The sequence below is a fragment of the Tenrec ecaudatus genome, chromosome 12 (assembly GCF_050624435.1).
Source record: "Tenrec ecaudatus isolate mTenEca1 chromosome 12, mTenEca1.hap1, whole genome shotgun sequence".
In the NCBI taxonomy this organism is placed as follows: domain Eukaryota; kingdom Metazoa; phylum Chordata; class Mammalia; order Afrosoricida; family Tenrecidae; genus Tenrec; species Tenrec ecaudatus.
The window spans coordinates 30,091,653-30,118,068 of record NC_134541.1 but is presented as its reverse complement, the minus strand read 5'-3'; the positions used below and the strand labels follow the sequence as shown (position 1 = coordinate 30,118,068).

The window sequence follows — 26,416 nt, the reverse complement described above, 5'->3', positions numbered from 1 at the left end:
CACAGCTTCACAGCCTCGGTGCTGACAGTCCTCGCCCATTAAAACAGCCAGGTGCTTAACTTGATGCCCAGTGAGAAGCTCCATCTTTCGAATTTCTGGGTTTTAAAAATTAACTGGGTGGAAAGCCACAAATGGTAAGAATTCTGCCTGCACACTTATTTTTAATTGATCAATTTCAAGAGCCTTTCGAGATTTGATTTTAACCAATTAACGGGAGCTGAGCATCAGAGTCCCTGCCTTGAGTGTTCCCTCTCTTATTGGCAGGCCGTGTGGGCAGGCGGAGTCAGCCTGGGGTGTTTACAGTTGGAAGTATAGTGGCTTTCAGGCCAGCGAGGAAAGGCTACATTGAAGGGCCAATGGCCTTCGATGGGCACAGAGTTTGACCTGGGTCAGACCAAAATGAAGGATCTGTGATGTAAACCTGTGTTTGACTTTTGCAGGCCCAAAAGTGGAAGGAAGTCAGGCTCTTCCTCGTCTTCCTCAGGAACACCTGCATCTCAACTTTATCCTCAGTCCCGGGGGCTGGTTCCGAAGTAAAGCCAGCTCCTCCTCTCCCGGGGCATAAACAGCATTTGCCTTCTGAGAGAAGAGATGAGCAAAGCCTGCAGAGAGGACTTGAGCCCAACTCAGAACCATTTCCCTGAGGAGAAGCAATGGCCTCTCTGCAGCTCACCGACCCAGTCTGGTCGCAACGTGCTCGTCCTCCTTTGGCCCCCAGCTCCTCTGGGAAACCTTTTACATAGCATCTCAGAAACGCAGGGGTAAGGTCAAGTGCGATGGTGGCAGTGGAGAGCAAGAGAAGATCTGTGACCTCGGTTCTCTTCTCCCTCCCTGCCAGCCCCCCCCTTCCCCTCCTTTCCTAGCCTGCTCTCAAACTGGGTTCCCTTCTTGTTGAAAGGAGGACAAGACCAGGAGTCGCCTTAGCAGGAGCATGTCTCTGGAACCTCAGGATTAAACGCCAGTGAGGTTGGAAATGGAAAGCCCTGCAATCTGAATGGGTGCTTGTTCTCTTAGGTAGGAATGAGGAATCTCATATGAATGATCCAAACCCCCAGGGGCAGATCAGCCATCTCGCTTCCACCACCTCCATGAGAAGTGGTGCTGCCTTTGGATCTACTACAGCAGGAGAGCTCTTCCTCGGGAGCTACCAGTTCCTGCTCCCAAAGGATTGGAGGTCGGAAGCACCAGAAAGACCATTCCCTTCACCTTTGAGGAGATTTGAGGAACAGCGTCTTACCACCTCAGAACCAAGACTGTTCTGTCCAAGATGTCTCCGTCTGTCAGCCGGTGCCCCGTGCAGGCACCGTGCCTCTTCAGTCTCTGTTTGTCACCATCTTCCCTATGCACACACACTGAGCGTCTGCTGGGGGCCATTGCTGCTCTGAAGTGGGCCTGTCTTGTGGGGAAGGGAGGCTGGCTCTGCCTTCTCTGCCGGGACTAGAGCTGGGTGAAGAGAGGTATGGTGGCACTTTTGAATCCCCCCCCTTTGCACCATGTCTGCATGGTGATGAGGCAGACGCAGAAATGGAGCCACGTGAGACTCAGTGCCATGGGAAGAGGACAGCAGAGGGTAGCCGAGAACGCCTGCCTGCCTCAGTGGAAAGCCATCCGGTTGAAGACTCTGGGCTCCCCACAGGTGGGGGCCCAGGATACAGGCAAGGAGCAGTTAGCAGGATGGAACTGGCTCAGAAGAGAAGAGTTAGGAATTCCCGTTTACATAGACTAGTTTGGTTTGTAAGTTTTAGTTCTTCGTATTACTGAGATTCAGAGCTTTGTTTTATGTTGGTCAGTAGGTGAACGGTACTCATTTTTTTCCCCGAGAGAAGCTCACGAGTATGTGTGGGTTGGGCATGCAAGTCTGTGTTCAGTGAGTATGTCCAGGTGTGTGTCTGTGTGAGAAAGACCCAAGAACTTGCCCCAGTTAAGAAATACACTAGTGCGTGGTTGCTGACTTTTGCCTGTATTCAAGGCCCATCGAGTGACTGACCGAGGTTGGAAGTGCTCCCCTGTGGGCATCTTGAGCCCACGAGCCAAACCTGAGGGGGCAGTGTGAGTCCCCAGGTCTGCCATGCTGGCGTGCCTTGCTGGCATGGTGCCTCAGCAAGATGGCAGCTCAGGTGGGCCTTGGATTGGATTGTGCCTGTGTCTGGATGGGAACCTGGGGAAAGAGGAGGTGAAATAAACAAGTGCAATGTCTACGCATTCTCCACAGTGGAGAGCTGTCTTCTCGCGAGAGCTCCGCCCTCTTTCTGTAACCATCCGTTCTGAACCCAGGGGCCCTTTTAGCAGCCTCCAGAGCTGCCTTTCATCTTTCTTGCGGGGGCGCCTGGCTTCTGTGTGATTTGCCTGTTGGAGAGGAGGTGTGGAGCCTTGGGATGGTTATCCGTGTGCTATGCCCAGCTCTGGATTTCTATCAGTCTAGGCCAAGTGGCGTCGGTTGAAAATACCTGTTGTCGTTCATCTGAGAGTGAAAACTGGAGCTGGCCCTAGCCCTAAATACTGCTGTCTTGAGACGGCTATTCTGGCTGAAGGTGGTTGAATGACACGTGGAACTTTTCTAAGATGACAGGTTATGTAAAGACCAGGCTGCCTTGCCCTTTGTTGGGCTCATCTCCTAGGGGAATGCCGTCAGAGGACACGCAGGCCGATAAAGCTACCCTCGAGAGCGGGCTCTGGTGCTTTTCTTCTTTCAAAACGGATCCAATAAATATTTGATGAGAGAAGACGGTAGAATGTCTCACTGTTGCCAGAAAGCTGCTGCTTTGGGTTCTGAATTGAGCCAGATGTGGAAGGGACCGAGCAAGTCCCCGAGGGGCCAGCTTTTCATGTCTGCAGTCGCACTAGCATGTTCCAAGCCCTCTGAGGGCCTTCAGCCAGCAGCAACTAGTGTCTGGAAGCTAGTCTACAGAATCTAAGGAGAACCTCTGGGCGGAGGCGTGTGTGACTGTGACCCCTGCTTGCTCTGCTCAGTAGGAACCCATCTGACTTTGGACGGAAAGTCTCCAGACACCTGGATTCAGAACCCAAGGCCTCAAATCATAGGCCTGAAGCACTTTTCAAGACTGACCTAACGTTGGACTGTTCCCCACGGAATGCCTGCATGCTGCTTGAATCGCTCCACCCACACCTCCATGACCATGGGCACCAGAGGGTTCTACTGCGCAGGCCTGGGCCTCTCTCTGCTCTCCTGTCTGACTCTTGTAAGTCCTCCCTCACTGAATGTAGACTTGTTGCCAAGTTTCTGCGAAGTGTCGCTTCCTTTTGAATGTTTGGGGTATCAGTTCTGCCTCAGGTTTTTTCCCACACGAGGTCAAGACTCAACAGTGAACAACACCTTGGACCATCTGAACACCATCAGCAGATGGAATGGAGGCTAATGATCGACTCTCAAAGCCATAAGACAACTGCTTAGAGGGAACCGCATAGACTAGGCGGGCCTGGCTACTGCTGGCTGGGCAAGGCTTTGTCTTGTACGGTTGGGAATTCTGCCACCTTTCTCCCCGCCCTTGTTTCTGAAATGAAATGCGTTTGACGCTAGGAAAGGGGTGAGCTTGGGGCAGTGGTCTTTATGGCTCCTTGAGTTTCTACTATTGATCTTGATCTTCTCTTTGGCTACCTTTAGACAAAGAATATGCCAAGACTTGGGGCTCTAAGTTTTACAGTTGCTATTTATTTGTACCATCTCTTTTGTCTAGGAATGTAAAAGTGATTCTAAACTAAGCTGTGTAATAAAGATCAATCAGATTTATTGTACCCACAAAGCGATGTCCTCATAAATGACGAACACTTGAAAACGACAAGCTTGCTGCGGACACACTGTCGCTCTGAGCATTTTCATTTGTCTAGGGAGAGGAGTGGGGGTGGGAAAATGAAGATTGAGTAAAAATGTTGGCTTTTTTTTACAAATGTAGCAACAAGGATACTGGGGCTAAAGTGAAGGAAGGCCAAGTGACAAATCCCTGCTTCTCATGCTTCCTCCTGAAGTGGCTGAGGTAGCAGCCCGGCCAACAGGCACGGTCCTTTGAATTGCTGTAATGTGTTCTTTAAAATTCCTTTATGTTTAAATTGATTATACATTCTCCTATAAAATATATTCTTTTTAAATACAAGAACAGTGTATGTTACCACAGGAGAAAAACAAAACACTAAAAACAAACCCACGCATTTGCTTTGTGGTTTCTCCTGGCCAGGCCTCCCCCTGGGGCGGGACTGTGCACCCCATTTTACAAGTAGGGTCTATGTGGGAAGAGCAAGAGCTTCTGGTTGTGTCACTGCGTACTGGCTTTGTGACCATGAGCAATTTAGTTTACTCCTTTGAGCCTGGGGGCCCTTGTCTGTCAAAGTATGTACCTCACAGGGCCATTGTGAAGGACAGAAATACATTCAAAGTAACAAGCACAGTAGGTGGCCCAGGGCAGACATGTTCAGATGGGGCCATTGTTGTGAAGGGGCCCTGGGTTTAGGGGTCTCTATAAATAACTTGTGCCCTATTAGAAACTAGTCTGGATCACACCATAGCCAGGAAAATCTTGGGCCTCGATAGAAAGATGCGAACCTTTAATTATTTCTTGAATCCTGGCTCATAATTAGGTTTCCCAAACCAGGTGGTTACTCAAGAATCAACATTGCAAGAAACGAGGGTGACCACATCTTTAGATAACTGCCCAAAACAGGATGATGGCCCAATCAAGCGGCCACTCTCCCTTCACCATCTTAGCCAGCGTTAATCTTAACCTCCTACCTCAGGGCCTTATGGTGCCGGACATTATGTCTTTGATGTGCAAACTAGTGGGGCAGATTTTTCACCATTGTAAATGTGACCTGTCATAATAGTTGGCAAGTGAGGCATAGGTGTAGATGACTTATTAAAAACATTGACAAGAAACTTAAGACAGTGCCATATATGACTTGGGCAAAAAATTCCAAATTATGTTTCCTCGTGAGATGCCCTTGAGTATATGTAGGGTACAGAAGCTCTCTACACTCCTTTTCTTTCAGAAAGAGTAAAAACCATCGCTTGGTTTAACCTCAATAATGATCTAAATTCACCCAAGTCCATTATGCAGAAAGCAGAGTTCCAAGAGTGATTTGAAGAAATGCATGTTCTTGAAATGGATAGGGAAAAAAAAAAAGATAGACTTGTGGGTCAGGCTCATGGCTGATTCATCAGGGGAGGTGTGTGGTGGGGTAGCGCAGTCTTACCATGTCATTTTCTCATCTCATCTCTGAATTGTTTAAAAAGCAAACAACCCAAGAAACTACTTAACCTTGGAAACTGTACTTTGACCTTCAGGATGGTCATGCAAATGTATCGGATGGGTACCTACCCAAAGGTCGGCCTCCTCACACCACTCCCAAGCCCAGCCCTCAAGCGTTGTGCTGCCTGCCTGGACTCGTGTCTCCTCTCTCTGTTAGTCAAATCGTACTCATCCATCTGCTACCAATTTCAGTGTCCCACTGCTCCACCTAGCTGTGTGGTATCTCCCACCATACTACTTCCTTAATCCCTTCGTCAGCTTGTGATAACTTGCTTTGGTCTCCCCCAAGAGACAGTAAGTTCTTTGCAGACAAGTCCTCTGGTCTTCTCCGAGCTTGACATGTGAGTTGGCTGGCTGGATGCTGACACTTGCAGCTCAGAAACAAGTGATCTCTGTCAGAGGAGAAAGGATGTGTCCAGAGAGGAAGGCTTTACAAAGGCGGCGTGTAGGCCTTGCTCCCAAAGAATCAGACAGAGAACTTTGAACAAGCCTATGCTGAGTTGTTGGTAGTGGAGGCATCTTAGAGGCTGCAGGAGAAGCCCGGCTGCTGTAGCAGGTTACCCATTGAGCTGCTCACTTCAAGGTTAGTGGTTCCAATCCACTAGTCACTCCTCAGGAGGTAGGTGAGACTGTCTGCTTCCCTAAAGATGAAGGGTCTCAGACATTGAAAGGAGCAGTGCTACTCTGTCCTGTAGGGTCACAATACTTTAGAATGATGGGATGGCAGTGGGTTTTGTGTTTGTTTTTAAAGACCTGGAGTGGTGGGAGTGAATAACAAGAGGTCTTTGAAAGGTCTAGATGCCAAGGTACATCCTGAGAGAGAGAGTTCTTGAAGGCTTTTATAAATGGGGATGAATGAAGCACAGCCCCTTTTACACTCAGCGTTTTCTCATTAAGCCAGGCTCTCATGCTATCATTTCATTTTACAATAACAGAAAGCAGTTTACCAAAGTACCTGCCTTAAGTCTTCCTGCTGCTCACACAGGTTCTCTGGGCTCAGTTGGTGGATCCCACTCCGCCAGGAGCCCCTCTGGCACCGATTCCAAGGAGCACTTGCTCTTGGTTCCCTAGGAATCAGGGCCACGTCCTCACCCAAGGCAGTGGGCTGATCTCCTTGCTGCATTTGGAAGCAAAGAAATTAAACTTCAGCCATTGGGCTTCAAATCTATTTTCTTTGTTCCCCAATAAACTATTTTATAGGTCAAGACTCTGGTAGGTCTCATAGACTACAGCCAGGGACCGCCTTCATCTGCTCCCAATCTGGCAGGGAACATTCGTCATTAATAATTAGTGCGATTCAGGGTGGCCAGTGACACAGCACAGAGAGGTTGCCCAGAGCAGCTCTGATTTCAGTAAGAGGCACAGTGCGTGCAGTGACCTTTGTGACGATCCTAGGGGAAGGAAGAGGAGCCAAGTCTTGTGTCAGATTTAGTTTGTCATTTTTCAAGCATCTGCTATGTGTCAGGCATTGTTCTTGGTTTTAGGGATACTGGACATGGTCCCTGCCCTCAGGGTTGTCACTGTCTACTGAGGGACTCAGAGGACTCACAAGTGTGTCAAGTGGTCAGAAGTGCCCAGAGAAATAAAAGGCAGGTCAGGGGTTAAGGAGGGGTGACTAGAATGGATGTGGGAACTGGGACGGTTTCCCTGAAGCAGACCCTGAATGAGTTTGGGGAGGAAGGTTTGTGAGTGACTGGTACCTGGCAGGAAAGGAAGAGGGAGTGTGTTTTGGAGACATGCCGGAGGCAATGAGGGAAGGAAGGTAGCTAGGGACCAATTCTTAAAGAATCCTGTTTTTAGGTTTTTGGAGATGTTGAGTAAACGAGGAAGGTGCTCTTACAGGACTCTCAAAAGGGTCTCTCTAGCTCAGTGGTTCTCAACCCTCCTAATGCCGCGACCTTTTAATACAGTTCCTCATGTTGTGGTGACCCCCCCCCCCCAACCATAACATTATCCTCATTGCTATTTCATCACTGTAATTTTGCTACTGTGATGAATTGGGTGACCCCTGTGAAAGGGTCATTCGACCCCCAAAAGTGCGTGACCCACAGTTGGAGGACCACTGCTCTAGCCCATCTGAGGTGCCCTGTGGCAGCATGATTGAAGCACTCCACTGTCTCTGGAAAACGAAGTGGCAGTGTACAGCCATAAAGATTTACAGCCCGGGACACCCACTAGGGTGATTCGACACTGCCCTACAGGGCCACTGTGAGGTGGAGCCAACTGGACAGTAGTGGGTTTGGCTTGATTTGCTGTGGGCTGATCTGCTCCACAAAGAGCAGATCAGAGGGTGCAAGGGGGCAAGTGAGGAGATGGCTTAAGAGGGCTCCCTCATGAGAGTTTCTGTAAGGGGATCCCTGGGGCAGGGGGAAGTACTTGGACTTGCTGATACTTAACTGGGAGCGGTGGGGGGAAAAGGGCTGCAATGGGCCAAGGGTTTTGACCTGAAGTCAGATTGAAATGCCTCCTTTGCCTTTTCCTCCAAGTGGGCCTGCATAAAAGACCAGGTTGACTGTGCTCAAGGACCCCTGTGTGCTGTGCAACCCAGCCATTTAGACTGGCCAATCAAGGACTTGCACGGCTTGCGGGATTTCCATGACGCGTTAAGATCATTGCTCGGTAGCCACCCTCCCCCGCACACTTCAGACTATTTTCATTACCATGAAGAAAGATCCCATGCCCATGCTCAGCCACTCCCCATTGCCTCCCAACCCCACAGCCCTAAACCACTGCCAAGGGCTGGCCACATCTTTCTACCGAGGTGGCACGAATCTACATTCTGTCTCCATCTGGAACGTCACAGACATTGACAGTGAGGATTGAAAGAATGAACATGAAAAGCAAGCATGAGAACCTACCCAAAGGGTGAAGCACCCTGCCTGCCCCCCCCCCCCCCGCTCCTGTTCTGGGTGACTGGGGCAGCACAGGCAGTCGTTGCAGGAGCCAGACGTGGGCTGGGCTTCTGCGCTTCTCATTTACTAGCTCTGAGATTTTGGCAAGTCTGTTCATTCCCCTGGGGCTCGGATTTCTTGACTGTCAGAAAAAAGATCACCCCCAGGGCTTCCTAAATGATGGTGCATTCAAACGGTGAAGCGCTGGGAACCGTGCTGGTGTGGAGCGGGCTGGCTGCTGCATGACACTTGTGCTGAGTCAGCTAAGGAGTCCTGGTGCTCTGAGTCAGAGTCGACTAGCTGGCAGTGGGCTGAGAGATGATGTGGTCGGCTCCCGGCAAGAGGTAGTCTCAGAATCCCTACGGAGGGAGCCGCTCTACTCTGTCGGATAGGGTTGCCACCAGTTGGAATAAACTCCACACCAGTGGGTTTGGTTCTCGGTTTGGGTGCTTTACTGTTTTGGGTGGCTTGACTGATGGTGGTCCTCAGAGTGGATATTTCTGAATCCTGGCCAGTGGTAGTGGCCGTGGACCTGTTTTTATTTTGGGCTGTGTTTCGTTCCATCAATACCTTTGGAGAAGCCCCTTGGATGAAGCCCCATGCTCCTTATCTATAAGCAGCCTTCGGGTTTCCAAGGCTGCGCATCTTTGGGGAGCAGAAAGTCTCATCTTTCGCCCTTGGAGTGACTGGTGGGTTTCTGTTAGCAGCCCAACGTATAAACCACTAAAGTCACCAGAGCTGCTCCTGCCTGCACAAGGATATGCTTCAAGCATGGTGCCTGGCCTGTGGTAGCTGTGTTGATGATGGTAAAGCAGGAGAGCCCGGCCCACAGATCAGTGTCAAGGTGACTGATGTTGAGCGTGCCGCCTTCCCTTGCACCTTTCCCCGGGTCCTGTTGAACCCCTTGTTCTTCGTGGTGTCGTGAACACGTATTTACTGAATACCTCTCTGGCCAGGTGGTCTGCTGTGCAGGGTGGGGGGTGGGGTGGGGTTGGCCCCTGGATGGCGTGGGCAAACACAGGAGGTTGGAATCAGGATCCAGAATGAGAAGAGCCCTGGGCACTCCAGGAGCCAGGTGAGCCGACCTATGAAAGCCAAGCTGTGAGGGATCCCGGCTAGGCCAACGGGTTTTGATTACCTTCTGGTAGCCAAAGATCCGCGGGGCTTTTGAGCTGGGTGACAAGGTTCATCTTCGATGAAGGACGATTTGACAACGTTCTAGTTTACATTAACTACATGGCATGACAGTCAAAACACATCACCCGTATTTAAGCACTGCAGACAAGCCAAAGAACTACAAAGTAGTTTAAGGACAAGTCGAGGAGCCGAAGCCGCAGGGGCAAAGCCCGGTCAAGGAGAGGGCAGCATGCTGCTGGGTCAGCAGGAAATAGGGCACACACGGCAGGGAGGACCGTGGGGTGGGGGTGACCTCGACTGCGTTAGCCAACTGAGGCACTTCAGGGTAGGAAGGTGGATGCCTTTCCCGCAGAACTGTTCAAAGAATGAAAGTAGCGCCCAAGTACCTGGCACCTAACAGGCTTTTATTAGTAAACTTTAATTGTCGTATTGACGGTAGCAGCGTAGCACTGTGGAAAGAGCCAGACTTGGTAGCCAGACTTGTGTTCAAATCTTGACACGGGCAAGGGCAAGTTGCTTAACTTAACCTTCCTTGGGCTGTTACCTTGCCTGCAAAATGAATGAGTGATACCTTCTTGAAGGGGTTAACTAGGAAATAACCTGGTCTATAATGTTTCTAGTGCACCATAGTAGGAGTTGAATTAGACTTTTCTTTTTCAGTGAACTTGATAGATTGGATATTCTGATTATAAAAATTATATCTTCTGATGGTAAAAATATTAAAACTATGCAGAATAGTAAAGTAATTATACATCACTGGAAATTCAGCTTGAGGTTTGTTCATCGTCTGTTTTAGAGAATTATGCAAACTCTTCATTTGCCAGCTAAGGCCCTGGTTCAAACGCAATGCCTGGACATATATGACACACCTATCTTGTCTACACAGCAGTACGTTTACTTCCAACGGACAAATACAGATCTGTGTTATTGGCATGGTGGCAGTATAATAATCTATTATAATCCATTATAGAGAGAAACCAGAATTGAATACTCTTACTGGGCATTGAAGTAATTTCTATATTTATACTAGATTATACAGTGCTATTAGGAAGCAGCCTCTTACATAGAGCAGCATTCACTGTTGAATTTCCCTCTGTAGTACAAGCCACAGGAAGTAAAGTACGAGATCCGAAGGTTTGTTCACGTGTAGTTGTTCTGAATTCCTACATTGCCTTCTAACAGTTCCGTGAATTTGCTCCCTGCACTAGCAGTGCATGAGTTATACTCATTTCTCCAAATCTGTACCAACACTGGGTTTTGTCTATTTTTAATCCATTGAAAAATGGTATCTCAAATCTTGTTTTAATCTGTAGTTCTAGGAGTACAAGTGAGTTTGAAAATCTTTTCAAATATGTATTACCACTTACTAAACCTGGGTGTGTGTGTGTGGGCGGGGGTGGGGTGGGGCGGGGATCTAAACCTGATTCTGACTCTTAGTAACCCTGTAGGATCAGAACTGCCCAATAGGGTTTCCAAGACTGTCAATTTCTACTGAAGCAGACCTCTACAGCGCTGGCTCAGGCAGTGGCTGGTGAGTTTGAACCACGGACCTTTTGGTTGGCAGCCACTACCCCACCAGGGCTTCCCATGGTCTGTTTAGGCCATATTTATTTATTTCGTTGTTTATTTATTTATTTTAGTTGTTTATTTTTTTTTTTTTAGTTTTAATGACTCATTTTATTGGGGGCTCTTACTGCTCTTTTTTTACTTACTGCTCGTATATTCATACATAACTGTATCAAGCACATTTGTACATATTTTGCTATCATCATTTCCAAAACATTTTCTTTCTACTTGAGTCCCTGGCATCAGCTCCTCTCTTTTCCCCTCCCTCCCCTATATTCCAACCCTTGTGAACTCCCAACAATTTATAAATCCTTTCTGTTTTCATATTTTACACTGTCAACTCTCTCCCCTCACCCACATTTCTGATGTTTGATGGGGCCGTGGTTGTACGTCAATCAATCATTGTGATCAGTTTCCCCTTTTCCCCCCACCTTCCCCCTACCCTCATGGTATTGCTACTCTCATAATTGGTCCTGAGGGGTTTATCTGTCCTGGATTCTGTGTGTTGAGAGCTCTTACCTGTAACAAGTGTATCTTGCTAGAAATGCTCTGGTCTAGCCAGATTTGTAAGATAGAACTGGGGTCATGATAGTGGGGAGAGGAAGCATTAAAGAACTAGAGAAATGTGTGTTTAATTGGTCCTATACCTCACCCTGGCTGGCTCGTCCCTTCCTTGTGGCCCTTCTGTAAGGGGATGTCCAATTATTTACAGATGGGCTTTGGGTCTCCTACAATCCAACTCACCTCATTTGCATCAAAATGGTGGTTTGTACTTAGTCTTCTGATGCCTGATACCTGATCCCATCGACACCTCGTGATCACTGGAGTTGGTGTACTTCTTCCCTGTGGGCTTTGCTGTTTCCCTGCTAGATGTATTTAAGCCATATTTATTTGCCCATTTTTCTCTTGAGAAGTTTCCTGTTGACTTTTAAGAGTTCTTTGCTTAATAGGAATCTGAACCCTTTATCAAATATTTCCCTCCAACTTTATTGTCTTGAAACTATAATATAGTATTTTGTTGCCATCACTGTATTTTAAATTTTATGTAGTGAAATATTTTGAGTTTACTTTTAGTTACCATTGTTTACATTCATATCATGCTTAGAAAGATTTCCAGGTCCAGGAATTTTTTTTGCCGAGTAATTTAATTTTGTCACCCACACCTTTGATTTAGATAGAATTCATTTAGACTTTAGAGGTGGTGATCCAATTTAATTTTGTTTCTGGATGCTCACCAGTGATCACCTTCTGTGTTCTGACTTCTGTCTTTTCTCTGAAATGTCACCTTTAGCTTGCACTACAGTGTCTTACACACCTGTATTTGTTGGGTTTGTCTGTGTCTTTCTTGAGCATGAGCACATCCTGGCGGTGCTGTGAGTTCATATAAACACTGGGCTGCTAATGCAATGTCCGTGGTTCAAATTCACCAGCCACTCCGAGGGAGAAAGATGAGGCATCTCCCAGAAAGACTGATGGCCCCGAAACCCTAAGGTGCAGTTCACCTGTCCGGTAAGGTCACTCTGAAGCATAGCCAATTCCATGGCAGTTACGTGGGCATGGGATGTGGTGGTGTAGCTTTCTAATACATTTTAATATTGGGGCAAGTCCTAAACCATCCTCTTTCAAATTTTTCTTGAGTGGAGTGGTTAAGTTTGAGGGTTGGGCGCAAGACACCTGACATTTAACTCTCTCAGACTAGCTGTGTGGCTTTGGGTAAGTTATTTCCCTTTTGGGTTGCTGCTTTCTCATCCGTGTAAGATTAATAATAACAGTATCCACCACATGGTGCTTTTGTGAAGATGAAATGAGACGATGCATATCAAGTCCTTGCGTAAGGTCAGTAAATGGGAGGGAGTTTTGTTGAGGGGGGAAGAAAAGATGTATTTAGTTTTTCAGTTGAAAACGGGCCACTTTGACAAAATTAAATTTCACAGGGACTTTCCTTGGGCTGACACTTAACAGGTTAATTTGGGGATCATTCATATTCATATGTTAGAGGGCTTCCAATCTAAGGCAAACTGTCATTGTCTGCTCCTCCGTGTCATTGCATGGCTTTCTTTATGCAGGATCTGTGCATTCTGTGTTAGCTTTGTTTCCAGATGCTACACCTTGTATTATGGTTCATATGGATGGGTTCCATCACCCCTCCCCTCTTTAACTGGATTAGTAGTACATAAGAAATGTGTTGGGTTTAACATATTTTGTGTACCTAAAGTAGCTATAATTACTGAATTTTTCCCTACCTAGTGTCAGCTTGAGACATCCCTTCCTTTCAGCTCCCACAAAACTCTAGGCTTTTTAAAACATTGTTTTATTGGCATATAGTTTGCATTTCATACAATTTAATCATTCAGCAATATTAGGAAGGGTTGTGCGGTCGTCACCACAATCAATTTCAGAATGTTTTCTTCTCATACTCACTGTTAGCTCCCTTCCTCCCACCTCCCCTGCCATGCCCCCCAGGCAATTATTAATCTAGTTATTTTCTCTATAGTTTTACCTACCCTGGATTTCATATACAGAAAAGCATATAAAAACACAAACACCCAACAATAATGCCAAAACAAGAGAAAAAACATAGGAAAACGTAAAATATTAAAAACTGACATACCTTAAAATGAGTCAAAAAGGGTGATCATAGAATCTGGTGTCCCATTTTAATCTAACTATAGCTCCATGTGGAAGAGAGGTGGGTCTTTCTACTCCCATAGAGTTTGGTCTCGGAAACCCACAAAGGCATTTCTACCTTGCCCCAGGGTTGCTGTGAGTTGGAACTGACTTGATAAGGGTGTTTTTACATCCGCCTTAATCAACTTCACAAGGCTGGCTGATAACAAGGCTCTTTGCATCCCTAGACTGTGGTCAGAGGGGATGCACTAGAGGCTCAATCCATGTCCAGGCCAACACAATGCCTGGGATGGTGTGGCTCCACGCATTTTCCGTGTTGCGGCACATTCACCTCTGAGAGTGGAGCGACTCCTCATGTGGGGCTCATCCTAGTCTGGTTGCAGACACTATAAGGAACAAAAGGAAGCTTAATCCATCAGGGGACCCTGCAAATAGATTTGGGCTTCCACTCTCATCCGTAGCCCTCTGCAAACTGAGTGTTCAGAATTTAAGCTCTGATACCGTTCCCTCCTTCACATTTGAGTTTTATTACTTACAGTCCTTGGATCACACAGGCTAGTGCTTCTTTCATGTGGACTTAGTTGCGGATGTCTCACTTAGATGGCTGCTGGTTTGAAGACAAGCCTTTTGGGCCCCAGAGGCTCTTCTGATAGCTGGGCACCATTGGTTTTTCACCCCTATCTTCAGTGATAACTCTGAGAGAAGATATCGAGTAGAGCCATAAGACTCTGGGCTTTCAGCCACCAGATAAAAACAGGTAAAGTCGTACATAAATGTGGTCCTATACTGTTTCTAGTATAACATACTAGAAGTTCAGTCAGGCCTTTAAAAAATAGCTTTATTGGCATATAATAGAGCTTCCTTAGCACAGATCCAGCTTATAAATCCATTTAGCAAATGGTGCTGAGCACTTGTGCTAGGTCAGCCAGGCCCTATGCTGCTGAGTCTGGGGTCATGAGGTTGGTGGGTAAGAGCCAGGATCTGAGTTAGAAGGGTCAGGTTGCAGTTAGACCTCCTTTTGCCAAGGGTCCGCCTCCTATCCCCTTGCCAGCCACCAGATCCCAGAGCTCTCCTGCTGGCCCCTTCCCAAATGCAAATACTCGCATGTTCACACTCCCAACCCCTCACCCTAGTGTTACCACATTCAGTGTCAACTTCTTCCTCACACCCAATCCTCTTTGTGCCTTTGAGGCAGCTCCAAACCATCATTTCAGTGAAACCTGCCTCTCCAGAACTTGGCACTTCCTTGTCCAAATAAGCCAATGATTTTACTGTTTCTATAAATGTTTGTTTCTGTGTCTATGATCCCTTTAGATGAGGGGCCCTCAAAGTCAGCCACCCTGTCATTGGTGGAGCCTAGCACACAATGGAGCTCTGGTGGCATAGTGGATGTTAGGCAAATAGCAAGTTCAGCAGTTTGAACCCACCAATGGCTCTGCAGGAGAAAGATGAGGCTTTCTGCTCTCAGAAAGCCTTGTGGGCTCAGAAACTCACCAAGGCAGCGCTACTCTGCCCTGTAGACTCGCTATGAATTGGAATAGAATTGCCTGGATGGCAGTGAGCCTACAATGGGTCTTAGGAAGTATGATTAAGAATGGGACCAGAGAAGTGCAACCTACCTGATGACAGGAGGAGGGAGGAGGAGGAAGGTAGACGGTGAGTTTAGAGCCGTGGTCTGAAACCCAGGTCCCTCAGGGCTTCAGGGAGGCCAAATAGCAAGTTGGTCAAAAGTGTGGATTTTAATCCTAGCTCTGGCACATACGGGCTCCGTGAGCTGAAACAAGTAGTCCTACTTCTCTGGGCTACAGAGAAAATGTTAGTAACACTGCTCTGACTGTTACTGCGAACTGGCTTCAGAGGGCCTGGGAACGCCCTGGAATAATATGTACAATTAATTTGTCAAGTGTTTCTTTTCAGTAGTTCATAAAAGGCAAGAGCCATGCAGAGGGGCAGAGGGAAGGCACTGCGTCTAGATTAGATACCTAGTGTGGTGTAACAAAATACTTTAAAACATAGTGGCAGAAACCCAGACATCATCTGATGCGGTTCCTGTGTGTCCGGAGTCCAGGAGCAACTTGTTTGTGTGCAACTGACTCCGGCCTTTCATTTTCAGTTTCTGCCCGCCTTGGCCCTGGCCCTGGCCCCAGCCCCAGTCTCTCTCCATAGGTTCTCCTGACCAATTGGCTGGCTTCCCCAATAGCATGTGACTTAAGAGCAGGATGTAGAACCTGCAGGGTCTTTTATGACCAAATCCCAGTAGTCACACTTTTGTCATTTCTGCTTATGCAATATCCTCTTAGTTACAGCCTAATTCAAAGTGGGAGGGGACTAAGAAGGTTGTTAATGCCAGGAAGGCGGGGGTCCAGTGGGGGTGGGGGGGGAGGTGGGGGTGTCATTTTGGAGGCTGGCTGCCACAGTATCTCTGAAGGAATTTGGAATGGGGGGCCTGGTCCAGCAGCAGTGAATTGTGTGATGTTAGGAAAGTTACTTCACTGGCCCTCCTAGTTTTCTCACTTCTTTGGGGTGGTTGTGAGATTCCAAATTTAACCCTGTGAAAAGCCCTCCACTTCACAAGCCAACATTTAGCAGTAAAGGCAGGAAGAACCCCACTTGGAGTTGGGGGGTGGGGGTGGGGGAGATGCATGTTTTTATTACAGACCATGAAAATAGAAAAGTAACCCATTCATGGATCCAATCACGTTAGCACCACTGTCTTTAGCATTTTGGTGTTAAAATGCACTTTAAAGGTTCTTAGTGTCCTTTGCATAGGAAAGAAGAGGTGAGATGGCTTAAATTGAGGTCAGGAAGATTTATGGTACATTTCTCTGGTTATTAAGGGATTAAAAATTGATCCCTGAGCTGATGTCTCTCAGGTATGCTTCAAGCCTGGAACTGAACTCACCTTGATGCTGCTCAGCTTTTAGCCAAGCAACTGACAGGTCTATGAAGTGGGTAACACTAGGAAAGGCCTGGCTGCATACACCTTAGAATAACCAACCCCTCTGAAATCAAAAGGGCTGCATTTGCTCAAGGACAAGTTCAGAAGGCAGGAGGGTTGGGAGAGGAGGAGGAATGTAGAAGGAAACATAGGGAGGAAGTGGGATGAGGGATATAACATTGTGGGGATTACAGTCAATGACATGAAACAAAATGTGTAAATTGCTGGATGGAAAATCGATTTCCTAGGTTTTTGCCCAATTTTCAACAAAAATTTTAAAGTTTCAAAAAAATATTAACAGTTGGGATAGACTCGCGAGGTCCTGAGATCTCCACGGGCGACTTTAAAGCATCAGGCAGGTGGGTGTCATTCTCACAATCTTAGTAAAACCTTCCACGTATCATCCTTTAAGGCCACTCTGGAGTTCCACAAATCTCTTGTAAACAAGGGGATTTTGTTAAAGAAGTTTCACATTATTGACTCAGAATGCACTGAAATTTTAATTTTTCTATCATAAAAGTACGTACTTACTCTGGAGGATTTGAAAAATACAGAGGAGCGTAAAGAAGAAAAACCCATAATCTTCCATCATCATGTAAATCAGCGGTTCTCAACCTGTGGGTTTCAGCCCCTTTGGGGATTGAAGACCCTTTCACAGGGGTGGCCTGATTCATAACAGTAGCAAAATGATAGTGGTAAAGTAGCAACAAAAATAATGTTATAGTTGGGGGGTCACCACAACATGAACTGGATTAAAGGGTCGCGGCATTAGGAAAGTTGAGAACCACTGATCTAAATGTTGTGCAATTAAGAAAAATGTAAAAAAAGAAAAATGTAATGTGAACAAATGGGCTTGGGCATCTCTGGTGGGAGGCGGTGGGGCTGTAGTGGTTCCTCCTGACCCTGTGAATGTCGGGGCAGGCCTAGGGAGGATAGTGCCCTAGAGCCCCGCCTTGGTGGAGCAGGGATGAAAAGGGCTGGGACAAGGCCTGGGGCATGGTGGAGGCAATAGATAAGTATCAGATATTATTAGCAAGACATCTACAAATAAGCTAACACAATACTTCCGAATTCATAAAAGAAAACAGGCACAAGTCCATGCTTAGAATTATGAGGTACAGCTTTATAGTCCATGCAGTCCCGAACTCACTGCCATCAAGTCAACTCTGAGTGATAGCGACTCTGCAGGACAGGCTAGAACTGCCTCGGTGGGTTTCTGAGATCGTAACTTGATGGGACTAAAAAGCCTCATCTTTCTCCCATGGAGCAAGCTGGCAGTCTTGAACTGCTGACTTTGTAGTTAGCAGCCCAATGCATACAGAACTTTGTCACCAGGGCTCCAAAGAATAAAGTGGAGGATCTGAAGGTGCTAGAACCAATTCTAAAGAATACTCCTACATATTATTATAAAAAATTCCCATTTGATGTTCAGCCTGCCCCATTAAGGATTTTAGCATAAGATACTTTAGAATTTAAGAAAGAAGAGGGTGGTGCTGGAGCAGGGTGTCCTGGTTCTTTTTCTGCTAGAGTTCCTGGTACTATAATACTGTGTTTGCCATCTGTGGTGCAGTGACTTAATAGGAGCATGGCTGGTCTGGCCATAACCCTCTGTTTGGTGATATATTGTAAATCCTAGCTTTTATGCCTGTCATTATAGGCCCACATTGAATTGTCTATTATTTTCATGAGGCAGGGTTAAGGTAGGTTTGAGCCAAGTCTTAGTAGAGGATGTAACTGAAACCACCACTCTTAGTTTCCTTGGGGGTGTAGTCTGCATCCAACATATGGGAATGCTTTGGCAAGATTCACTTTGCTTTGACTCCTGCATCTGGCTCCTCTTCCTTTGACCTCTGGTTCTTGGGACTTGAGCCAGCAGCCTGTAGTCTGACCTACTGAGTGGGATTCATCAGTTCCTGCCGTCACATGGAATGGGAGAGGTTTCTAGACTGGTGCCTTACCTACAGAACTGAGACTTGCCAGGCTTCATAGCCGAGAGTGATTTTCTTAATGGTTTGTGAGTTCTGTCAGACATTGCAATGAGTTTCAGAACCCGAAGATGAGGAGTAGTAGTTGAAAGGAGAAATGATGGAGTGGGTGGTAAAGCAGTTTGAAAAAGTTGGGACACTGGGACATCTTTAACCTCCACCTCATAGGGGCCAGCCTTTTACTGATACTTCTAAAAGAAATGAGTCACATGCCATCTGAGCCAGGAGTGACATTACTTACAAGCAGAATGAAGGAAACTTCTGAAAGATGTCAGGCAGTGCACTGATCCCTATATCACCGTGAGTGTAAAGGATCTGAATGGCCTGGGTCCTTTAACTTCTGTGCAAGTGGCTCCTGGTGTTTCTAGTAAAGATGACATTATGTTCATTTAATGTGGGTACTGAGCTGCAGAAGCATATTGAAAAACTAATCAAAGGTGAAGCTCTCAAAACTCACTGCCATCGAGTCGAGTCTCACAATGCCAGCCTATAGAACAGGGTGGCATTACCCTCATGGGTTTCTAAGACTAGAACTCTTCTTTATAGGGGCAGCTAGTGGTTCTGAACTGCTGACCAGTGGTTAATGGCCCCTTGTTTGACCCACTCCCCATCCCCCCCCCCACTCCACGGACCCCTCAATGTGCAAGCTGCCGCCTTTGAACATAAATGCTATAAACCTTAAGACACAATAATAAAAGAGGTTGTACTACGCATTTGCTTTCTTAGGTGACATCAAACTTGGGCTAATTGTAGGAGAGCTAAAGAGACCCACTGACTTCATTTATTAATAATTTTAAGAAAACCCATGACTTAATGAGAAAGCAATTGCAGTTATCAACCAAGAAACCAAGTTATCTCCATCCAACTTTGTCCAAAGAATGATCCTGACTGGAATCCCTGGGGAATTCTTTGAACTTTGTCCTCAGTGGGAACCATCGCAGCTCTGTGTAGCATGCACACCTTTCAGAGTTAGTCCATGTATTACATAGCTGTACTAGAGAATTTAAAGGCCGGCTTGTTACTGACATCCGAGACACCTCTGGATATAAGTTTACTGTGGAGTTCGAAGCTTTCACTTTAATTGTACAAATAAGTGTCTGTTTTCTAATTCACTGCTACTTCCACCCTGCTTCTCGGAACAACAGTTACAGGTAGGATGTTCTCATTTTCAGATGTAATTCTGCAGAAAGAATGTGCTCGAGTTACACATCCGCTCACTTCGGTACCAATACACACTTTGGCTTTTGATTTGAATTTACTCCTAACTTTTGAGTTGCTGTGGGTAGGAGGGCTGAAAGCACTTTTGAGAGGCACTAACTGGACCAAAGAAGGTCTGTCCGGAAATGTATAGGCTGTTCCTCAGAGATGGCATAAATTCATCCTGATCCGATGATGCTTAGTGATAAGTATTCCTAGATCAGGATCTCATACTGGAATGTACTCCAGACTATAGCAATGACTTTTCTAGATGACCAGATTGTTTGGTTTTAATGAGCATAGTTTAGTCATGTAGATGAGCTATTTTTCATCACATTGCTATTCTTCCTGGAATCATCTCCATTAATACCAGGGGGCTTCCAAAAGCTAGTGGGAAAATGCCCGTTATCGTTTAGGGTTTTTCTGTGTGTGTGTGTGTGTGTGTGTGTGTGTGTGTGTGTGAACTTTTGGAAGCCCCCTGGCAATCACAAAATGTTTGAGTATCCAGCTACTGTAAGATGGATGACAGGTGGTTTTGTAGTGCTTTCTGAATCAGATCATCTCAACAGAATTGAGTCAGAATGCTAATGAAATCTAGCAGAGTAACTGCTGTTTTTCTGACAACTGATTGTGAAACCTTACAAACCTACCTGCCTTTTCTTAGAGTGATGAGAATGCAAATTTGGAGAGTCTATTTTTTTTCCTGTTCTCTGGAGACAGGACTACCATTTGTTTACCCAAGTACTTAGAAGTACTGACATTCATCCTCATGAAAACATGCAGGTCACTGGCTTGTCAGTTGACTGTCTATATTCCTTTTGACTTATAAAACTTACATAGTGCTCATAAGAGGGGCAGTTGGTAAACAGACCTTTAAAGTTTTCCCCCTGTATTATATTCAGTACCTTCCATGAGCAGTGCTGGCAATGAGGGGAACGCAGGGCCAGTACATGGCCTACTTTTAAACTGGTTTGACCTAGTTAGATCAGTCAGTACGTTTGCTTTTTAAGTGAAGCCAGTCTTGACTATCTGTTGCCTATTAAGTCAGTTCTATTTACTAGATGGATATTAAGAAAACTCTCTAAGCCTTCAAGACTTCTTGATTCAATTTAGGACGACTTTGTCTGGATTAGTTCAACTACCAAAATGTTTCAGTCCATAGCGACTCTCAGGGAATGAAAAATTTTCCATAATAACTGATTCCCTTGTTTACTCGACTCTTTGACTCGGAGGTGTCAGAGCCCCTCTTAGCTGCTCAAGGGGAAAGAATTGCATGTTACCCATGTCATGCACATTTCTTAAGGTGCTTGGCAACACTGTGGAATCTGTCCCTTTTTTTGTTTGATGTTGCTGACGAGACCTAAAAAATAATCCCTTAAAAATCTATTATCAAAATGTAGTGGAACTGAGGGTGAGGTGGATTGGAAGGGAAGGTATTATAGGGAAAAAATGCTCATCATCTTTCAGTCAGAGATAATTATTAGTAATAGTTTAGTGGATAAGAGTGTAATTTTATACACCTTTCGGAGCCTTCTGGGAGATTAAAACAACAGCACTAGCCTTAATGACAGTAATGGGCAGAAGAGCCAGGAGTTAGACTTACCTATCCATCACACAGGCTGATTCTGTGTCTGGCAACAACAGCGGGTTCAGGGAATCTGAGTAACTTTACACCTTTCCCAGACTCTTTAGGGCTCCTTCAACTGGACTCCAGTCTCCAGGGACTGTTTTTCTTCAATGACCGGGAGAGGGTTATTCATCAAACAGACTGAATGCTACCATGTGGCTGACGCTGGGAACATCATGAACTCAAGTAAATGCTGGTAAACATGTAGACACCAAACCCAACCACAGAGAGACGAAATGTGGGACAGAGCAGCAGCGCATCTACTCTGCGGAGAGTTTGAAAACCTGATCTCATGTAATGTGGGACCTGCACCTCAGCTGCATTCGGAAGGAGGGGTAAGCTCTACTTCATCATAGACATTTGCTAGAGTGGCAAGCCCCATGGAAGTATATATAACAAGACATTTCAAACACAACCTTGTCAGAGTGGGCTCTGGGAAAAAGAGTGTCATTTACATTGTGTACTGTGTGCTAGGCACTTGACAACCCAAAACTCAAACTCACTGTCCAGTCAATTCTGTCTCATAGCAACTGCCAGAACTGCCCCTATGGATTTTCAGACTAAATCCTTGTGGGAGTATAAAGCCTCGTTTTTCTCCCTTGGAGCTACTGGTGATTTTGAACTGCTGGCCTGTAGTTAGCAGCCCTTGTAACCCAGTATGCCACCAGAGCGCCAGCACTGTACAAAGATCCCTTTTAATCCTACTTTTTTTTTGAGTTAATGATATCCCTGTTAGTCACATGGCGTGAGTCTATCCATGAGAGGTTTCATAATTTGCCTAAGTCACACAGCTGGGAAAAGACAGCCAGGGGATTCAAACGAAGTCCTGTCCAAACAAACAGTGGTAATGCACTTCCAGAGCGAGGTGCAGGCATATTTGGGAACTGCTGGGTATCTGTTGGTGGTAAGCTACTCAGATTTCTGAATGTGTACTTTGCTCAGGATTGCGAAGTTTGCAAACTGACTCATGCCCAACAGGGCATGCAGGGTTGAACATCAGACCCACTTATTTTACCGCCCCTTAGCATCTGTGTTGACTTCTGATGAGAATTTGTAAAAGCAGCACAAAACCAAAGCAAAACACTGAAATGTATAGGTCTGTTTTTTTGGTGCATCTGGCAAGAGAATAAGCTCATGCTTCATTGACACACACAAAAAACACTACTGTAAATTCAATGGCTAAAGTCAACTCTCCAACTTACAAAGGGGATTCAAAAAAGTCATGGAAATATTCCATTATTTTTCCATGAGCTTTTTTTTAAAAAAGATTGTATCGAGGGCTCTCACAACTCCTGTTTCAGTCCCTACATCAATTGCATCAGACGTGTCTGGACATGTATTGCCATTCTTTTCTAGACGTTTACTTTCTGTTGACCCCTCGGGATCAGCTCTTTTCTCCCCTCATGGCCCCTTGATAGATTATTATTATTTTCATATCTCACACCCACCGCTCTCTTCCCCTCTGGCTTTGTTCTTCCCCTGGACAGGGGTGTGTAGTTATGTGCCATTCATTGTGATTGGTTCCCCCTATCTGTTTGGTATCACTCTTCCCATTCCTGTTCCTGGGTTCCATGTGTCATGAGCTTATACCTATGAATTCCTTGAGCTTTTTGAAGTCCCTACTTTACCTATTCTGAATATACTCCATTTTCATACTTTATATTGACATCATCATTTGTTTTTGCAAAGACAGAGACCCTGAACCATATGCACAGCTGATTCTCCCCATGGTTAGTGCTCATATATGAGCCAAGTCATTGTTTGCCGAGATAATTAAAAAGGCATTTCCATAATGCCTGTATTAGATTACCTTTGCAAGTTACCACAGACTTAGTGGCTTAAAACAACATCTATTTCTCTCAATCGCTGTAGGCAGGAGTCTGGGCATGGTGTGGCTCAGTTGATTCTCTGTTCAGTCTCCTAATGCTGGAAGGTGTCAGCAGGACTGTGTTCTTTCCAGAACGATCCGAGAAAGGCTTTTCCAGTCTCATTCAGGTTACCAGACTTCAGTTCCATAAGGTTGTAGGATTGAAGTCCCTGTTTTCTCTGCTGGTGGTTGGAAGCACTTGTTCCTAGTTTCTTGAAGCTGTCTATAGTCCTTGGGCTGTGGTCTCCTTCAAAGCTAACAACAGCACCTGTTCCGCTTATGCTTTGACTCTGTTTCTTTTGCCTCATCTTTCCAGAGTATCTCATTTATCATCCTCTTCAGTTTTTAGGAGAGCCCTGGTGGTACAGGGCTACAATTTGCATGGTTCAAAACCACCAGCAGCTCCCTGGAGACTTGGCTTTCTACGCCTGTAAATAGAATCTTGGAGACCCATAGGGGGTCATTATGAATCAGCACTGACTGAATGGATTTCCATTTTCAGAGGCCCCTGGGAATACACAGGACTCACCCAGATAAATCAGGGTCAAATCCTTTGTCAAGTTGACTCTGACTCAAAGGGACCCTATAGCACATAAAACTGCTCTGTAAGGTCGGATCTGTAATCGTCTAACTTTTCATTGTGAATTAGATGAATCTGCTATATAGCAGATCATACATTTTAGATTTAAAAACTTATACACATTTTGTTTTATCTCAATGTAATATCCCATATCCCATTGCCCCCTTCCTGTGTCCATTCCTTCTTTCTTAATCCTTCCAAACTGTCCTTGGTGCTTCTTGTGATTATTTTAAGATATGTGGCCCTCACTGGTGTTACTGTGTACCTTATGAACGTGTCTATAATTTGGCTGAAAATTGAACCATGGAGATGAGGTCAGTTCCAGGCCTGAAGAGTAACTGAGAGCCATGGTCTTGGCGGTTCCACCAGTCTCAATATGACAGCAAGCCAGATCTCATGATTTTGAGTTTTGTTCCACGTTTTTCTCCCACTCTATCTAGGACCGCCTATTGAGATCACTTTCAGAAATTGGTAGTGGTAGTCTGGTACCATCTAGTTCTTCTGGTCTCAGATGAAGGAGTCCATTGGGCTGTTTCCATGTGTCTTCAATTTTCATCATTCTTTCCTCTGGACGGGGAGAGACCAATAGTTGGCACCTTAGATGACCGCTCACCAGCTTTAACACTCCAGTCACTAATTCTCCAAAGGAGGGTGTAGAATATTGCTTTTGTAGACTGTTAAACTAATTTACCTTGGTGTCCACTGACTCCAAAGGCCTGAGGATATATCACTTTATCTTCTGTGGAGCAGCTGTTGAGTTCAAACAACTGGATGTATTGGGTAGCAGCCCAATGTGTAACCCATGCCACCACCCCGTCAAAAACACTCAACTTTTGACCTACAAACTCACTGCCATCGAGTCAATAAAGTGATCCTATAGAATTGGGTAGCACTGTCCCTGTGAGTTTCTGAGAACGTAATTAAAAAAATTTTTATTGGGTGCACTTACAGATATAACATTCCATACATAGTTCTATCACATCAAGCCATGTTGTACAACTGCTAGCACAATGTTTCAAAACTGAATGAATTCCTTAATATCTGTTCCCCAGACGGACTCTCTAAGGGGGCAGAAAGCCCTGTCTTTTTTCCTGCAGAGTGTCTGGCTGGTGGTTTCCAACTTCTGACCATGCAGTTCGCAGCTCAACTCGTAACCACTATGAACCAGCCTCCAAAACAACAAAGCAACTAATAGCATTCCTCTCGTCCCCTCCTTGGGGTGAAGTTAAAGGAAAATAAAAACATCTTATTTCACTTTCTACCATCTATTCATTTAGCAGGATCTTCTATATTGGGTGTGGAAATCGAGTTACTAGAATGAGAAGCAGAACAGTCCCCTTGATGTCTGAGGTTGGGTTGTTCAGTTAGTCTGTTCTCAGCATTGGATCACCTGTGTAAAGACCAGGGAGTCAGGTGTTTCCTCACTTAGGGAATCCTTTCAAGTGTGGCCACACTGAGCTGGCTGACTTAGCTTTGAGGTGTTGGCCGTTAATTCAGTTCAGCATGGGGTCTAGGAATGATTCAACAAATAGGCACAGGAAACATGCTGTGCGCAGGGTGCTCTGAAATTACTTAATGTTCTGCAATGCAGACTCGAAGAAGCGATGCACTTTGCCCATTGTCTCTCTGGTAGTACTAATAACAACTACTAATAATTAAACATTTGCTAACCACACAAACCTGGCAGTTCAAGCCCACCAGCTACTCTTTAAGAGACGGATGAAGTTATCTGCGCCCATAAAGATGTACAACCTTGGAAATGGGGTGTATTTGAGTTGGAATTGACAGGCTGGCAGTGTTTTTTTTAAAAATTAAACTTTCTAAGCAAAGAGCCCGGTATCATTGTGGGTTAGGAGTTGGGCTGCTAACCAGAAAGCCAGAAGTTTGAACCCACCGGAGACTTCACCGAAAAATGAGGCTATCTGCTCTTAAAGACAGCCTCAGAAACCCCATGTGGTAATTCCCCTCAGTCCTACATGGCTGCTGAGTTGGAATGGACTAGTGGCAATGGTTTGGGATTTTTGGTTTAATGTCAAGTAAGGTCCCCCTTCAAACCCTCTTCCAGTCACTAGGCGTTTCTTGGTAATCATGTTGTAAACTTTCTGTGGAGGCTCAGAGAGGTAGCACCAGGAGTTTTAGGCCGCCAGCTAGGAAGTGGCTCAGCCAGCATTCCAGTGCAGGTTCATTTGACTGCAGGGCTCGTTTTAATCCAGAGAAGAAAAAGCTTTTGGGTGCGTGCATTCTGCTCAGTGAGTCCCCAAATCCAAGTTCTATACCCGACCCGACGTTGTAACGCCCAGCTTACCCAGTGCTTCGGGCGTTCCAGGCTGCAGCACAGCCAGTGCAAGCAAGTACATGGCCACAGGCGAAAACGGGAACTGCCGAGGCCCGTCTGTGGTGGAATAACCGTTTTACTGGTATGAGTGTCTTGTCTAATTATGATGCGGTGGTGAGACATTTGAGGCGGATCAGAAGAGAAAGCCTTGCCTCTTGTCACCTACGGGATGAGTATGTGCAAATCCTTGCTGCGGGGGAGTGGCACAAAGTGGGCGCTACCAGTTCACGCTCCCTACTTACCGGCCCGCGGGCTCCAGCGCCCAAGGGGTTAAACGTGGCAGTCTGCATTCGTTAAGGTTTACAGCCTGGGGAACCCTGTGGGGCATTTCTGCTGTTCTTTTTTTAAGTACTCTGTGAATCCGAATCCACTCCACAGCAATGAGTTTGATTTTGGCCCTTTTTTGG

At 45.9% G+C, this 26,416-nt stretch overlaps 1 protein-coding gene and 1 long non-coding RNA gene across 8 annotated transcripts in view; one reads left to right on the top strand and one right to left on the bottom strand.

Annotated features, from left to right (window-relative positions):
- KIF3B (kinesin family member 3B) overlaps positions 1–3,248 on the top strand; it is a 45,373-nt gene extending 42,125 nt beyond the window's left edge. For all 6 annotated transcript variants that reach the window (XM_075563802.1, XM_075563803.1, XM_075563799.1 and 3 more), the window contains exon 9: positions 441–3,248. In XM_075563802.1, the coding sequence (XP_075419917.1) occupies positions 441–537 (97 nt within the window). In that variant the 3' untranslated portion in view covers positions 538–3,248. The remainder of the gene's footprint in view (positions 1–440) is intronic.
- Positions 3,249–13,274: 10,026 nt separating this feature from the next.
- Positions 13,275–26,242, bottom strand: LOC142422402 (uncharacterized). Of its 2 annotated transcripts, XR_012779085.1 has the most exons (4): positions 25,980–26,242; positions 18,645–18,767; positions 14,017–14,175; positions 13,275–13,866 (listed from the first exon to the last, which is right to left on the bottom strand). It is a non-coding gene; the product is annotated as an uncharacterized LOC142422402 (long non-coding RNA). The 2 variants fall into 2 exon arrangements; XR_012779086.1 differs by lacking the exons at positions 18,645–18,767; positions 25,980–26,242 and adding an exon at positions 15,100–15,403.
- Between the last annotated feature and the right edge of the window lie 174 nt (positions 26,243–26,416).